The sequence below is a fragment of the Drosophila melanogaster genome, chromosome 2L (assembly GCF_000001215.4).
Source record: "Drosophila melanogaster chromosome 2L".
In the NCBI taxonomy this organism is placed as follows: domain Eukaryota; kingdom Metazoa; phylum Arthropoda; class Insecta; order Diptera; family Drosophilidae; genus Drosophila; species Drosophila melanogaster.
Window position 1 is genome coordinate 18738751 of NT_033779.5, and position 15463 is coordinate 18754213.

At 43.3% G+C, this 15463-nt stretch overlaps 2 protein-coding genes across 2 annotated transcripts; one reads left to right on the forward strand and one right to left on the reverse strand.

Moving 5' to 3' along the window:
- Positions 1-569: 569 nt before the first annotated feature.
- Positions 570-1360, reverse strand: CG42752 (uncharacterized protein). The gene has a single exon (NM_001201910.2). The coding sequence runs from the start codon at positions 1254-1256 to the stop codon at positions 768-770; it is 489 nt and encodes a 162-aa protein (NP_001188839.1). The 5' UTR covers positions 1257-1360; the 3' UTR covers positions 570-767.
- A 247-nt stretch (positions 1361-1607) lies between these two features.
- Positions 1608-2057, forward strand: CG15167 (uncharacterized protein). The gene has a single exon (NM_136062.2). The coding sequence runs from the start codon at positions 1660-1662 to the stop codon at positions 2008-2010; it is 351 nt and encodes a 116-aa protein (NP_609906.1). The 5' UTR covers positions 1608-1659; the 3' UTR covers positions 2011-2057.
- The last annotated feature ends 13406 nt before the right edge of the window (positions 2058-15463 follow it).

The window sequence follows — 15463 nt, forward strand, 5'->3', positions numbered from 1 at the left end:
AAGAGGGAAAATGAAAACAGGTCTTCCAGTTCAACGGCAAGAGTGTCAGTAAAATGTCATGGAAAGCCACTTAGCTGGGAGTTTTTGATTTTCGATTTTTTTTCTGTACATTTTCTGAATCGGATTCGCAGCGTCCCCACATCCGCTTTTGGAGGAAAATAAATGCACGTGAAACAAGCAATCCGAAAAGGTAGCTAGCTATCAAACATTTGTCAATTTTCCTGCCCGGAGGTTGGTATTTGGTATTTGGTTTTTGGTGCGATTGGTTCTAGCTCGCGGGCAATGCTCAATTACGGTTTTGATTTAAATCAGTCTACTGACCCCAAAAGTTCAGCTACGGAAATTGCAAATTTAATAATTGACTGGCTCAGAAAACTGTAAAACCCAAACCAGGGGGCTTATTAATGCGATAACCTTGGCTGATTTAATTTCTGCCGTCTATTCGCCGGGCCTGTGATTATCCAGCGAACAAGAAAACCAAACCAAGCCAAAACAAAAACAAAAACAAAAAAAAAATACAAACAGCGACTTCCATAACAACAAAAGGAAAATCAAAACTTGCACAATTTCGACACTAAACGGCGATGTCTGGGCCACTCTTCGAGTGCCTCCGAGCTGCCAGTTAGTCGCATATTTAATTAAGAGATTGAGTGCCGCAAATAGTGTTGAACAATGGCCAGCACGAGTCGCATCCACACTGCGAGAAATCACTGCGACTAAAGAGAATCGGGAATTGTGCTGGCATAGTCTTAGCTATATATTGTCCATTAACAATTGACGAAATATTTTAAGTTAAAGAAGTCGGAATATTTTGCGAACAAGGCTTTAGTTGCCTCGGTTTCCTCTTCCGGTTCCGGTTTTTGATTCTTGAACCTCAGAAAGCAGTCCTCGTATATATCTCCCAGAAACTTGGCGCCCTTAGGAACTCTATCCTTAATATTAAATTTCTCTTTGTTCGGATTGAAGCATAACTCGTAGGCTGAAAAAGTGACTCGTTGGTTAAAGGGTTCTGGAATGCAAAACCTCAGAAGGTAGGGCTTTATCCGGTTTAAATCTTTCCGCTTGCCATCCATCACTCCAAATGCTTGTTTGCCCCCGTGGGTGAATACTATGTATCCGGTTATATGGTTTTTGTGGCAATATTGAAGAATTCGACGCGGAAATTGGTTCCTTGACATTATGTTGTACAACTTAAACTCGGTCCTAAGTTGAATATCCTCATTGAACATCCAATCGTAGGACCCTAATAATGTCATTTCTTGTTTAGTTTTGCTGAAAGATATGCAAATAACTTAGGGCTATAATTTTGGATTGTACTGAGTGTTAAGCTAAATTTACTGGCGTGTAGGTTTGTTTTTAAACTAAATTGATTAAACTGATGACTTACGCAAAGCATAATTATTAATTGACATTTTGTTTTAAAATACGTTTCCTGATAGTTTATAAAAATACTTTTTACGAAAATCTATATAAATATAAAAGTATAGCATTTTTAAAGATTCAGAATTTGTTTTAAATGCTTACCTTTGGATGGATCAGTGATGTTTACTCCACGCAAATTTTTCGATTATATATCATCAGCAGAGTAACTTAGGAAATCTGGATCATTTATTTTCAAAAGCCGTGAAAACTCACATACTCAAATTTCCATTCCCAAAAATGTCGCTGGAACTGGTACTCCAACCGCAGCCAGAGATCTACCTATTAGCGTATGAAATGAGTGTGCCCGAAGATTCCGATGAGGCCCTGCTTTCAGTTGTGGCCCACAAAGCCGCAGAACTTAAGGTGTGTGGCTACATCGCGCATACGCACTGTGGCCGCAAAGTGGGCGGCGAACTGGAGGGCAGCTCTGCTGGCCTGCAGATGATGGTCGAGTGGATGCAGGCTAGGAGCCAGGGGAATCATCTCGGGGACGGGGAGAAGATCAAAAGCCAGATGAAGGAGCCACGATTCTCGAAGTGGAAGCTGCAATCAGGGGCCCCCAAATACGATGTTTTCTTCTGTTGCTGAGTGCTGACGAGAGGAGTTGATTAAAAATCGCAAATTGCATTGGCCCCAGAATATTGTTTCGAGTGCATTTTCATCTCATAAACCATAACAATCAGTGTCGGCCGCTGCTGCTGCTGCTGCTGCTGCTGTTGCTGATGTTGCCGCTGCTGCAGTTGGGCCATTGAACAATAGCCCGGCTGACTCGAAGCTGACTTTTCAAAGTCAAAAACGCGATTGTATCATCAGTATTTTTCGGGGCGCGCTCCCTGCCTCTGCCTTTGCCTCTGCCCCTGATTTTTCGTTTTTTTTTTGTCTAACCATTTTCAGATTTTTCCGCTCGGCGCTGGCAGATAAAGTAGAGGAGCCCGAGTTGCGGCGAAAAACAATCGAATCAATTCATTTTTCTAGGGCGTACTGTGCCACTTGAACGTTGAACTGCAGACGCCCCAATGCTGACTACCGCTGAGGTTTCGCTTTTGGGCTTTCCATCTCCTCCGGAGTTGCCATTGTCTGCTATCAAGACGGCAGCACGGTCTTGATCGTGCCCCGGCACTAGTCATTTTAATTTTTCAAGATTTTCCGAGCTCGGCGCTGCGCGCTGTGCTGTGCTTCTGCGCATTTCGCAATCTGAACTCTATAAATCTCTCGTGCCGGTGTGTTAGATTTATGGGTTATGGGCCAAATGGGAGCGGGCCAAGCCAAATGTTCTACGGACGGCACAGAAATCGGCGATCCGGGCGATTCAATTAGATCTAAACGCTGTCAACATCCCGGCACTAATAAGCAGCAACATTTCGGGCGAGGGGTGGCCACAGCCCGAAAAAAGTGTAAATAAAACCAAGAGTGTCGTCTGGCCTGTGTCTGTGGCATAATGTTGCATAATATTTTATGCATGCAGAGCTGGCAGATTGCAACATGTTGCCATGTTGCAGCTCCAACTTCGACGCCGGCCCCGGCCGATGATGATGATGATGATGCATAGCCCCAAGAATCGCTGAGACAGCCAAGCGCGCTGTGGCGCCCCTCCCTGAATCTCAATCTGAATCTGAGTCTGGAAATCCTGCAAACCTTCGCGACTTCCAGCTGTGTGTGCCCGGGCTCAAAGTGTGTCGAATATTCAAGTGAAAATTCCGCCCCAGCCCCCAAAGACCCGCTGCGATGCATCGCGGAGTCCTCCAGAGTGCGGCGCTTCGATGACGTTGAGCTGGGATTTGAATTTCGGATTCGACCATGTGTTGGTTGGTGTCTCTCTGCCCATGCAGGCATGCCCATACATCGACACGGAGAGAAATCATAATCTGCACAATCATGATGTATTTAATTGTATATTAGAAACTTTAAAAACTGTAAATATTATAATACTTATTCTGTTCGATAATATCATTTAAATTTAAATGGTGCAATGCTTGTTGATCATTAGAAGTATGTAATTTTGTTGGCAAATAATAGGTAAAATTGATAGGTACGAAATACAAATATGTTATATATATTGAAAGAAACACAATAGTTGGTGACTAATTAATGTAGTTATTAATGCGTGTTATTTTTTTTTACTGCACATGCATCTGCCGGTTATGGGATGTATCTACATATCGTATGGTATCGTATCGTATCCATAGGTGGGTAGCTCAGAGTCTCAAGCGATGGCGTTATTCCCTGGGTCTTGGTCTGGTATTTGATTAGACGGCAAAAGGTGACGGCGGCAAACTTGATCGCCGTGTTGTTGTTGTTTCTGGTTTTGTTGTTTCGCTGTTGGCTGATGTTGTTGCTCTGGCTCTTTAAGTCGAACAATTACATTTTAAGCGTAGCACAACCTTGGATACCGTTATATTTTTGCAGTTGGTTGGGCGTGTGTTCAGCGAGTTACCCAACAAACATTTGCAGCAGAACTATTTGTGTGGGTTTTTTTTTAAGTATTTAAAATCAATAAAAGTGAGCTCTTTTAATTTACGATTTAATTTATATATGTAATGGAGAATTATATGAAATATATAATGTTTTTCTTTGATATTCAGTAAAATCGTAAAGTAATGTATTTTATTATTGTTCTTCTCTTCTAGAGTACGAACAAACTTAACTACCTATCATATAAATCATCTCAATTAATCCCAATTTTTAGCTCAATAATGCCCGAGCGCTTGTAAACCATATTCAAATTACTCCTCTTCAGCCTCATTTCGGCCAACTAAGGCTGCCATTTCGCCCTATAAAATCATTCCAAAAAAGGGAGCCCGACCAAGAAACTACTCCCGCAAAATGTTGATTTGGTTATGGGCCGCCGACACCGCACCGCTGGGCCAAACACGACTCGGCAATCTGCAAACGTCGCAGCGTTCGACAGTCGACAGTCGCCCCGATCGGCCAGTCAGTCCCCGAATCGGGCCGAGATGCATGCTCAGGCTGAGAGGACCAGGCTCAGCGCAAAGAGCCAAGACCGAAGACCGAAGACTGTGGACTGGAGACTGAAGACTGAAGACCAGACCTGGCCAAAAGCGAGTCGACCACACCCGCACACTTCATTATTTTTATGTCGCCTGTGGTGGTACGATTTAAACGACAAACGCGGCAGCCGCCGAGCAGACGTTGGCGAATGGATCGCAAGGCTTTGGAGCCAGACTTTCGGAGACCGAGACACGACATCCACCGAGAACTCCACCCCTTCCCTGGCCCAACTCATTGCCGTGCTCTGTCCCGCTTGCCTGGCCAAGAGACAGATATAAAGCCGAAAAAACATAGGCAGCCGCAAAAAGAGCCAAAAGCAAGCCAAGAAATTAGACGCATTCGACGTTTTGGAACGAGCGACAAGTCAAAGTAGCAAAAGACCCGGGCACAAGCTAACTCCAACTCCCTATGCCTCCATAGTCCATCTCTTTCTATTCGAATGTGGCCATCTCTCTCTCTGCATCTTGGGGCACGTTGCTCCTTTTTGGAGCCAGGGCACATCTCATGTTGATGTTACAATTGCTGCTCCGTTCATTGGATTTTCGGTTTTTTTTTTTTCTTTTTTGCGATCGTGCGCCAGTTCAAATGTGCCTAGTGGGTTTGGAAATTTGTAGCGCCCAATGCAGCAACAGCAACAACAGCAGTTCGGTACAACGGCAACAACAATTACCCACAATTACAACAATAGCGAAACAGCAACAACAACAACAACAGCGCTGCCAAAAGGAAACTTCGTTAGTGGCCAAAAAGCGATCCAATATGGTGCCTCAGAAATGCACTGCGAGAAAATGGTGGGGGTTTTAAAAAACGGGAAAAATCAAAATATGCTTTTGCTTTTGAATAGATGTTCTTGTATCTGTATCTTATTCACCGAGTACGCATTGAACACCAAAGCACACATTTTTAGGCATCTTTTGATTTTATTTCTTTAATAGATGATGCATGTTAATGTTAATAAGCCCTCTGTTACCTTATATGGTTTTATTTTGGAATTTTTCTTTTCAATTGATTATTTTTCGCAGTGAGCGATCTTCAGTTACAGCCTGATCTTCAGCTAGGGTTCCTAAAGATTCCCACTTGAGGGAGATTTTAATGCGCGGGTGTTTCGGTTCGGGGGAGGCGGTGTAATTTATCTTGATGTTTAAATCAATAATAACGCCGTCAGTGTGCGTTTGCTTTTAGCGACTTTTGATCGCTTCACCAGCCAGCCAGCCAGCCAGCTAGCCAGCCAAAAAGCCAAGGAAATGGAAAAGGCTATATAGAAAAACAAAAACCAGAGCCGGCAAAGTCAGTCAGGGAGTCACAGAGGCAGTCAGTCAGTCAGTCAGTCAGTCACTCCATCGATATTTTAATAGATGTTGCTGCCGCGCGATTATTGTTATTATTACTGTGGGGAATTTCAATATGCGGCCGCCGTTTGCGCAGATTATTAAGGCACGAACAGGAAAATTACATCGATGACGATGACGACGTCGTCGCGACTCCGAGTGTTTTCATAATTATTGCCATGGGCTTTTGATCTGGTTTCGTTCTGGCCATAAGCGAGTTGCAAGTGTGTGAGTGCTGTTGGCATGCCGCCCCAGTAGGCCGCATTTTGGAGACACGGTTCTTGGTCTGGCGTCTACGCCTATTCGTCTGCTGATCTCGTTGAGCTTTGCTTCGCATTTCGAACTTCGGATTTCAGGCTTAAGATTTTTCTATTTTTCAGAGTTTTTTCTATTTCGTCCATTGTTCAGTGTGCTTGGCTAAAGAGCTGAAGAGTGCCTGGGGTTTCTGTATTTAGTTGTGGGCCGAATTGTTTCGTAATTGTAAAATATGTTGTTATGCTCTAACTCGTTGTTGCCGCCGCTGCGATGCGACAAATGTGTGTACAGTTAGCCGAGGGCTGCAACATCTGCGGAAAATGCGGGGGCGGCGTAATGGCGGGGGCGTGGTACATGCACTCGGAATTTTCACTTCCATTTGATCTGGGAAAGGCAATGTTCCGATTGCACTCAGGAATTCTACATCGTTTGGATGAGTAACGACGAGAGGGGGAATTTGATTGGAGCAGATTTGATGTGCGACCCAAATTACATCCAATCGATTGGGCTCATTGATATACAATCGAAATTGGTAGTAAACATCAAATACCCACTAATTTATTAATGAAAATAAAACAATACAATTAAAATACAGCAGCAAATTATATCATACACATTATATTAAATATGGTTCTTTTCACTAAGAGGATTTTATGAATGCTGTTATTCTTTTTTATCTCACAATTGGACTGTTGAGATACTCCAAATTGTCAAATTGCTTACATGTGGCATTAAGCATTATGTAATTATATTCTCATTTCCCTTTCTGTACAGATCGGTTCCCTACCATGCTCCATTGCCGCCGGTGCCACTGTGCGTATGCGCGTTGTCCGAGTTGATTCGTTGCGCATACGCCTCGCATGCCACACGACAGCCATTTCGGCTCGGATTACCGAGCTGTAAAGACGCCGAAAAAAATAGCAAGCGATGCAATGCAACGCACACAGATGCATTCGCCAACACACACGCACACACACAGTCACACCGACACTGGCACGTTTTAGAGCCCATTAAGGAGCAATTGCAATTTAAACTGGATCGCTCAGTTAGCAATTTGGAGCGTTGCTTTTATGCAACACACAGCATCGCAGTTGCAGCCTCTCCTGGTTGCAACCTCATCCCCTGCAACCTCAACCCCCCCTTTTCCATCCACCCCCGCCCCCTTCGCCCGACAAGCTGGCATTTTGTGATATTTTGGACAAATGTAGATTTTTTTCTGCAGTTGTGGTTGAGTGGCCTGTGGGTCCAGCGAGCATCGCATCGCATTTTTTAGTCTTTACTTTTAGTTTGACTGGCACTATTTGCACAGGGAAAAAAAAAGCCATAATTGGCCATTAATTTGTACTTTTTGTAGATGATATTGAAAATTGATTGTTGGACAAAAGTGCAAGTCTATTTTAAAACTAGCTTTTTACTTAAGCTGACGTTTTTTTCCTCGCACTCGACACTCCTTATATGTAACTTATTTGTTAAATGAATAGGCAATATTATAAAAAAGTTTCACAAATTTTGGAATGAGAAAAATGAGAAATTAAAATTATCTCGTCTTTTGATAAACTCAAGATTCCTTCATTCTTTTTCAACGTACTAATGTGCTATTAGTTCTTGTCCTGGTGGTTTGATAGACAGTCTGATGACCAAATTAAGTTTCCTTCAGTGTTTTGATGCTTTAGTTCTCTATTTGCTGGAATATTGGGCAGGAAAGGCTGCCGCCCCGAAAGCAAACGCTACGTACATGCAACTGCAAAAGCGGTGGTGGTGCGATGGTGGTGCCACGGTGGTGGCGGTGGCTTACAATGCATTTCATCAGAAGTCGGAGCAGCTGCCCGGTCCACTGGCAAGGCAATGTGCCTGGTGGCTCTGTTGGCCCGATGCCTGGATTGCCATGGCTTAGACACACTCTTGATTTTGCACAGCCGCCGCATTTTTTTGCTGCGCTGCCTCCTAGATTATACGTTACGTTTCTTTGCGTTTGCCTGGACCAGACTTAGATATAGATACGTCTGCGAATGCACTGAGAAAATAGTTAGATGCACTTTTTAAGGAATTCCTTATCAATAAGAACTGCAGCATCAGTGCATATATCAAGCCAATGATACCAACTAAACTATTTAAAAGCAAGCAAAGCAATGGTCTTTAAGGTCTTTAGTTTACTTTAACAAATCTGTAGTTTAATAGTATAGAATGGAATATGATTTCCAATATGATTGTGGTTGCTCCCCTTTTCCCCGGGTGTAAAAGTGTTTAGTATTTCTGTTGGCGGCTAATAGCGAAATGTTGGCTATATGGCCCTGCTTCGTAAGATATAGATAGCATTCGATATTCACCCGGTGCCGGCTGCAGTTGCAGTTGCAGTTTGCAAGCTATGTGCAGCCCCTCCTGCCGCGGAAGCCCCCCGGAACTCCCCCTACCCCCAAAAGTCTGGCATGCCTTCCTTGAGAGATAATCAGGCAGCAGCCTCAGACTTGCGATTCAGTTGCTCCAAGCTGGCCGGATGGCAGTTGTTGCTGCTGCGGCTGCTGCTGCGCCTAATGCAAAAATTCGATCAGCTGCATTTTGCAGATCTCGACCCATATTTTTGCTATATATAAAGTTAGCTGGCTGTTGATGCTGTTGTTGTTGCCGCGGCTTAAACTGGTTTTGATTTGCATACACGTTGGACGCAGGAGTGCGCGATGAGTGTGCTTAGTCATATTGGGCGGCCATTAGAATGCACCAAAAAAAATGTGCTGCAAAAAACGCTGGAAAATCAGCAAAAAAACTGAGGCAAGCTTCAGCTGGAGTCGGCGCAACAGTTGCAACAAAATAGCAGTAAAAGAATATCCATTGGACCCACCTAAACTAGTTTTATATATCGTTGATTTAGAGCAGCAGAGCTAGCCACATTCGTTTCGCGTTGATGTTGTTGCTTGTGTTGCTGTTGTTGTTGTTGTTGCTGTTGCCGTGTTGCATGTTGCAATCGATTGCGAAACGAAATGTGCGACCCACTGCGACTAATCTTCACAGAGCCTGGGCAGGCTCAAAATCTTAACTTGGCCCGACTCTTTGTTTTCCCTTGTTCGTAATTAAGCATACGCCGTGTGGCACATGCGCCAGTTGATTGTTGCCAGTTTCTAGTTGGCAACTGAACACTGCTCACTGCTCACTGGGCACTGGGATGCCAACAACCCCACCCTCCGGCATTGGTATCCATCGGATACTTTCACAATCCGCCGATGCAGTTGGCCAGCTCCAGCGTGGCCAACAAGCCACTGCCGCCATTGTCGACAACTTCAAATTGTAACACACAAATTCTAAGGTGTGTCAAGACGGCCATTTAGATTGTGAACAAGAATTATCTGCCAGCCGAGAGTCCAAGAGACAGGGAAGGCCAAGAATTTGTCGGCTAATAGAGAACGGTGTGTGCTGGCACTTAATGATGCCAACTTGTGTCGCCCCGGCAAATAAATCAATAAAAGCACACCAAAACCGAGTTAACTCCACCAGCGGACAAGGGAAAAATCGCGGCCAGCGTGCAAAGGCAACTGATGGAAACGTGCAAGCGATTTTAACACCCTTGCCGGTGGCAAATGGAAGGAGAGTCTCAGAACTACCAACTTCTAAGGCTAATCGAATAAATACACTAAAAATCTCTTCAAATGAAAATAAAGAATTTTTCTTTTTGATCTCACAATAATAATTGTTTACCCAAAAAATAAAAAATTCGTATCTCCAGATGTATATTTTCAAATGTAAATATATCAGATGTATGATTTTCCTAAGCGTGTAAAACAGACTAGTGGGTGTTGACGATTGCATGAGTGTTGGAAAGTTAGCAATAATTAGACCAGAGTGTTTTGAAAGGTTAAAGAGCATAAAAGAGGCTAATGACTAACAATTAACAGTAAATAGCATTTTAATTGGATCCTTCGGAATAATAAGCTATATCTTACTTTTGAACAGGAATACTTGCTATTGGCTATTTAATTTTTTACTTAAGCATTAAAAGCATTGTTTGGAAATGACTTTAAGTATCATGTGCCGAAATAAGTTTTAGTCAATCAAAGAGGCATAAAGTTGACTCGAAAGTGCCTGCAATCGAGTGCATTATATATATCAGCTCGATCCGCTGTCGGCCTAGGAATGCCTTTCAGCAAGTAGGTAGAGCTGGGAAGGTTACGTGTATCGAAAAGTAACTGGCATCTCATTATAATTTACAAGCAATCTGCGGTAGCCACTGGCCAGGCGACATCTCCCCCAATACCGGCCCAAAAATGCTTCCAACTCAGTTTGAATTGAATAGAGCAACTGATTTCAATCCGATGCGATTCGATCGGCTGCTTATAAACAAGTCATAAGCGCTTTTTATGAGCTCCTCTCAATTAAACGAGCTCGCGATCGCCGGGGTCTTGAGCAAAGTGTCGCCAGACACCGCTGATATATCCACATATCTGTCTATATAGATATATAGATACAGATGCATCCCTCTCTGTCGCCGATCTGCTCCCCTCTCTTTCACACCGGCCATCGCCGCCAATCGAACGCTGCGTTTGACGCAATTAAATTGTCACTTTTCGTTTTGTTGAGGCGATATTTTTTGCTCGCCACTTTTATTTTTTGCGCGATTTTTGTTAAGTGCACTGGTTTTTCTTGAACCACCTTGTTGTTGCTGCTTTATCTGTAGCGCGACATCGTCAGATCTAAAGTTGTATATATATACATACATATATATGTATCTATATAGCACTTGCCGCCTTCCTGACTTCTTATCGGCCGTCTTCGGTGCGCCTGTGCATTTCATATACTATGTGCAATAATTCTCCGCGCAATTGGCAAATTCTTACTAATTATTTAATCACTTTATATTTCAATATGGTGGAATGGCTGTAGCAGTGAATTTATACCTTGTTTTAGTTCATATCTCAGTCGTTGGATCTTTAGTGTGGATGGCTTGCTGTTTTTATTGAAATGCTATTAAAAAATAACTTTATGGAAGCGGGCTGTGTGGGATAGGACTTTTGTGTCGCCTAATAGTAGTTTTAATGAGTAATATTAACTAGAAGCACACTTTTTCTCTTGCTGAGTCTTACGGAGCATGTTATGAACCACCTTCTTTTTAAGTATGTATAGTAAAGAATTAATAATATTTTAATAAATTATATCTTATTATGATTCATGGTAAGCTTTCGGAATCCACCTCCCTCGCTTCTTTTACAAATCACCTGCAGATCAAGTCAATTAACAATCTTCAACTCCCACTCCACTTTCCTCCTCCTTTCAATCAATTCGGTTATGTCACATACTTTCGATTTATGGAGTCACCCACTTTTTTCAGCTATTCTGGCCTGCGGCTACTTAGCCATCTCAGTTACAATTGCTATTAACAAAGCCCTAAAAACCAACGCAGCCGAAGGCGAAGAAAAACACGCATAGCCAAAAGATATTACTTGGCACCACATGGCTATTTAAAATGCCGTCGGCAGTTTTAAACGCCAACCGATCTTTTGTAGTCGCTTTTTATGGGCGTGCAAGATCTGTGTGTGGAGCGGTTTTACGATCACCTACAGAGCTGAAAACTGAAAACTGAAGCCGAAAGATCGTTCGACTTGCGGCTGAGGTTGTCTCTGGATGCTGATGCTCCGTGGTCCAGGGCTTAACGACTACCGAATTCTAAACGGGCATACAGAGAAAGAAATTGGCATATTATGAACGGTGAGGGTAAAGTATATTCTAAATCATGGTTTGATATGATATATGTAATACATCCTGTTCAAAACAAAAGAATTTCCCTACAGCGACTATATGTGTACTTTTGTTTGCGGTTTTTGGGTCAACATCCAACATAGATTTTTCTTCAGGTGAGCGGGAACTTTGAATGGCAGCCTGCTGTTTGAGATGGATGGAGTAGGAGCAACTGACACCGTGACACCATGAATCATCCGTCGACGGGCGCGTGGGTGATTGGCCTGACATGGTCTGTATCCCAGCCCGAGTCTAAGGCACTCGGCTCAGCATGAAGCTGTTAAAAATTTGCACGAAATTAAGTTGGCCTAATGAGTCGACAGAGGCTCGCTGGAGCAATTACATAACCAGCTAGCAAACAGCAGCCAGCAAACAAACAAACATATGAATAAACAAACAAATAAACGCAGCGATGGACGTTCGGGCGGCAATCGCCAAACACGTGGTCGATAAGAATCGTCAAACAAATTTGCGTTACGTATACGACACGTGTGCAGCCATTGTATGATCACCCCCATTCCTCTCCCCTGCCATTCAGTCCTTCACTCTTTGTGTCAGCCTATCTGAATATGTATAACGGACATATATCAGGCCAAAGCCCACGGATTACTCATTCATATCCGCAATTGTGTAACAACAGGCATCGGACTTTAGGGGGGGTGGTGGTCGGAGGATATCTGGAGCTGGAGCTGGAGCTGAAGCTGAAGCTGGAACTGAAACTGGAGCTGGACCACGGCAGCACCACACCACGCAGTCATTAAAAAGTGAATCCAGCTGAAGCCAGCTGCCCCACAGAGCCAAACCAATTTCCACACAAAATATTAGAGCAACAAATTAATGGCTACGGCAAATAGAGCAAAAAATTGAGGGGAAGACATGAAAGGCATAAATGGCTGGAAGTGGGAATACCCTGGCAGGTGGGGTTTTATGGATTGCTAAATGGGAAGCTAAGACAACTAATGGTGATTGGGGTTTAAATGCGAGAATGTGAAAGTTTTGCGGCCTGGGAAAGCGACTTTATTTACGATTTCAGAAAATTAATAAAAACTGATTTTGTTCTTGTGAGAAATGAATAAAATAAAAAAAATATATATATTTTTAACAACGAAATCGCAAACTGTAATATGAATGAGATTGAAAACCATATTTAATTGACAGCATATCGAATGACATCAATTTGATACTGACAAAAAGTGCTGAAAAGCCCGTAAACATGGTTTTTGTAACTATTACATAAACGAGACTACCCTCAACTCTCTAGAGGGTATAATCAACTACGCCTGGCGACTTTCAATTAAAAAAGAAGCAAGCAAAAACAAGAATGACAATCTGATGTCGTCGTTGTTGTGGTCCAAAGAAAAGCAAAAGCTGTCCCAGCCCGCTCGATGCATCTGTGCACTCCGCACACAACCACACACAACCACACACAACCGCACACACAACACCGCATAACACACACCAAATACTGTCTACTGTCCACCGTCTGATGTCCGATGTCCGATGGAAGCCAAGCCCGAGTTTTCGCGTCCAGCAATACAATTTACTAGCTTAGACGCTTTGCCATGAATAAATAAAATAGCCGAGCCACATTAACACCCCGCTGCAGCTGCCATCTGGGGGCTGGATCCGAAACTCGAATCAGCCCAGAAACCGAAACACACTGAGAGAAAAGCGGAGGTTGTCTAATGTTGGGACAAGCCGAGGAACTTGCCGATATTGGTAAGAACAGATGAAGGATTTTTTCTAGGATTGAATTTTGTAGCTTAAATTTACAAGTGGTATTTCTAATTTTGATAATAGCTGAAATAATCATAGATTCATCTTCACTTCCCACACTTAGTGCCACATTTTTTGTAAAGTCGAAACAATTTAAGGTTCACTGTACATTAAGACAGAAAGAAGCCCGAACCGGACCGATGTGGAATGGCCCACAGACCCCTCCGCATACGAAAAGGCTGAAAAACAAGGCTCAGCCGGAGTCCGAGGCTGATCAAAATAGCGAAGGCACAATTACAAAAGGAGCAGCTGCCCGGGAAGAGGGGACTATCGAGGAGAGGCTGGTGGTGCTTCAAGGCGGTGCTGGGTGGTGCAGCCTCTGCGGTTGCGGCGCGAAATGGCTAAAAGCAAATTGACGCCGCAACAAATGCCAGAGCAGCAAAAGCAAAGCAGCGGCAGCTGAGGAAAACACAAGACCAACCACGCGAGTGGTTGGACCAAGGCGATCTTGGCTTCTAATACTCTTGTGGGTAACGAAACTTTGAGATGAGCTATTCTCGAAATAAGGGCGAGATGTTAGGAAACATATATGTATGTTCCAAAAATTGGTAATGAGAGATCTTTAATTAGACGATGTGCTCTTAATGCTTTCATACTATTCATTAAATGGGCAGTATCGTTAAAAAAGTATCTTTACTTATTACCTACATTTATATCATTGAGGTCTACATTGTTCAGCTCATACCATCCCCAGATAATCTGTCATACTCGAATTCCTAGAATCTTTATCATGCCCACTAATAATATCTTAGCATATGCAGATTAGCGATAGAGTATTCTAAGCTTCGCTCTAAAAACCAGTCCTCCTCTCGAGTTTTTCCTTTTTGTCTGTGAGTTTTTGCCATTTTTTTTTGCAATCCAGTCAAGGGTGTGGTGGCGTCGCAGCTGCAGCGCAGCCGCCGTCACCGTCGGGAGTCTCGTGCAAAATAAGAAATAGAAAAAAAAAATGAAAAAAAGCGGCTATAAGAGCCACCAGAAACGAGTCACGCTCAAAGCTAAAGACAAAAGACTGGCGACTGGCGGCCTTTGCTACAATTGAGCCACATTTATGGTGGTGCTGTGGCCACGTACGTATACGTACTGTGGTGCTGGCGATGCCTTGGTGGTTGGGTGGTTGATTCGCTGGTGTGCGGTTTGTGGTGTGCTGTGGTTTTCTGCGGTGTGGGCACCCGCCTAAGCGGCTACTGCCCATAACGGCTTTGTTAGTAAGCCAAAAGTCGGGCTTTGCGCATGCGCAGACGTTGACGTCGACTGCGCAGCCGATTACCGTTAGCGCCAGTCGTTCGGCCGTGTGTCTGTGTGTGTTGTGTATGGGTGTGGACTCCATTGGTGACCGCTCGCTCTCCTGCGCAATTGAAAATGTTCTCAGCGCTCTCCGGAAAAATAGCACTTCCCTCTCCTTTTTGGACTATTAAAAGCAAAAGTTTGCAATTAACAAAAGCGGGGAAATTGCGGGCACTAAGGGGTTAAGGTGGCCAAGGGGCCCATATCAAATGTGGCTATGTGGCTTTTGTATTTATGCAACATGACATATAACATGAAATATTAGCAATAAATTTATTCAAAATTTTTAGACAGACAAAAAGCCATGTGGGCTGGCACTTGTTACAATTTAATCAAAAAGCACAAAAAGGAAAGAGTGTATATTAAAAGATAAATAAAGTTTTGTTTTGTGGGCTGGTTGCGATGTGTTGAGATCGGGTCTGCAGATTAGATGATATACGAGTGTCTGATCTGCACGTGGTGGGCTTTGCTTCAGATTCGCTTCAGTTAGTTAGGGGAAGTAGTAGGATTTTACGATCATTTCATTATTTTCGATTTAAAGTTACCACTTACCATATGTATTTGCTCATATGTATATTGAGCGTGGGTGGTAATTTATGCCAATGTTTGCTTGGCATTAATCGATTTGCATGTTTAACATTGGCTTAACATTTATTGCTTATAAAAAA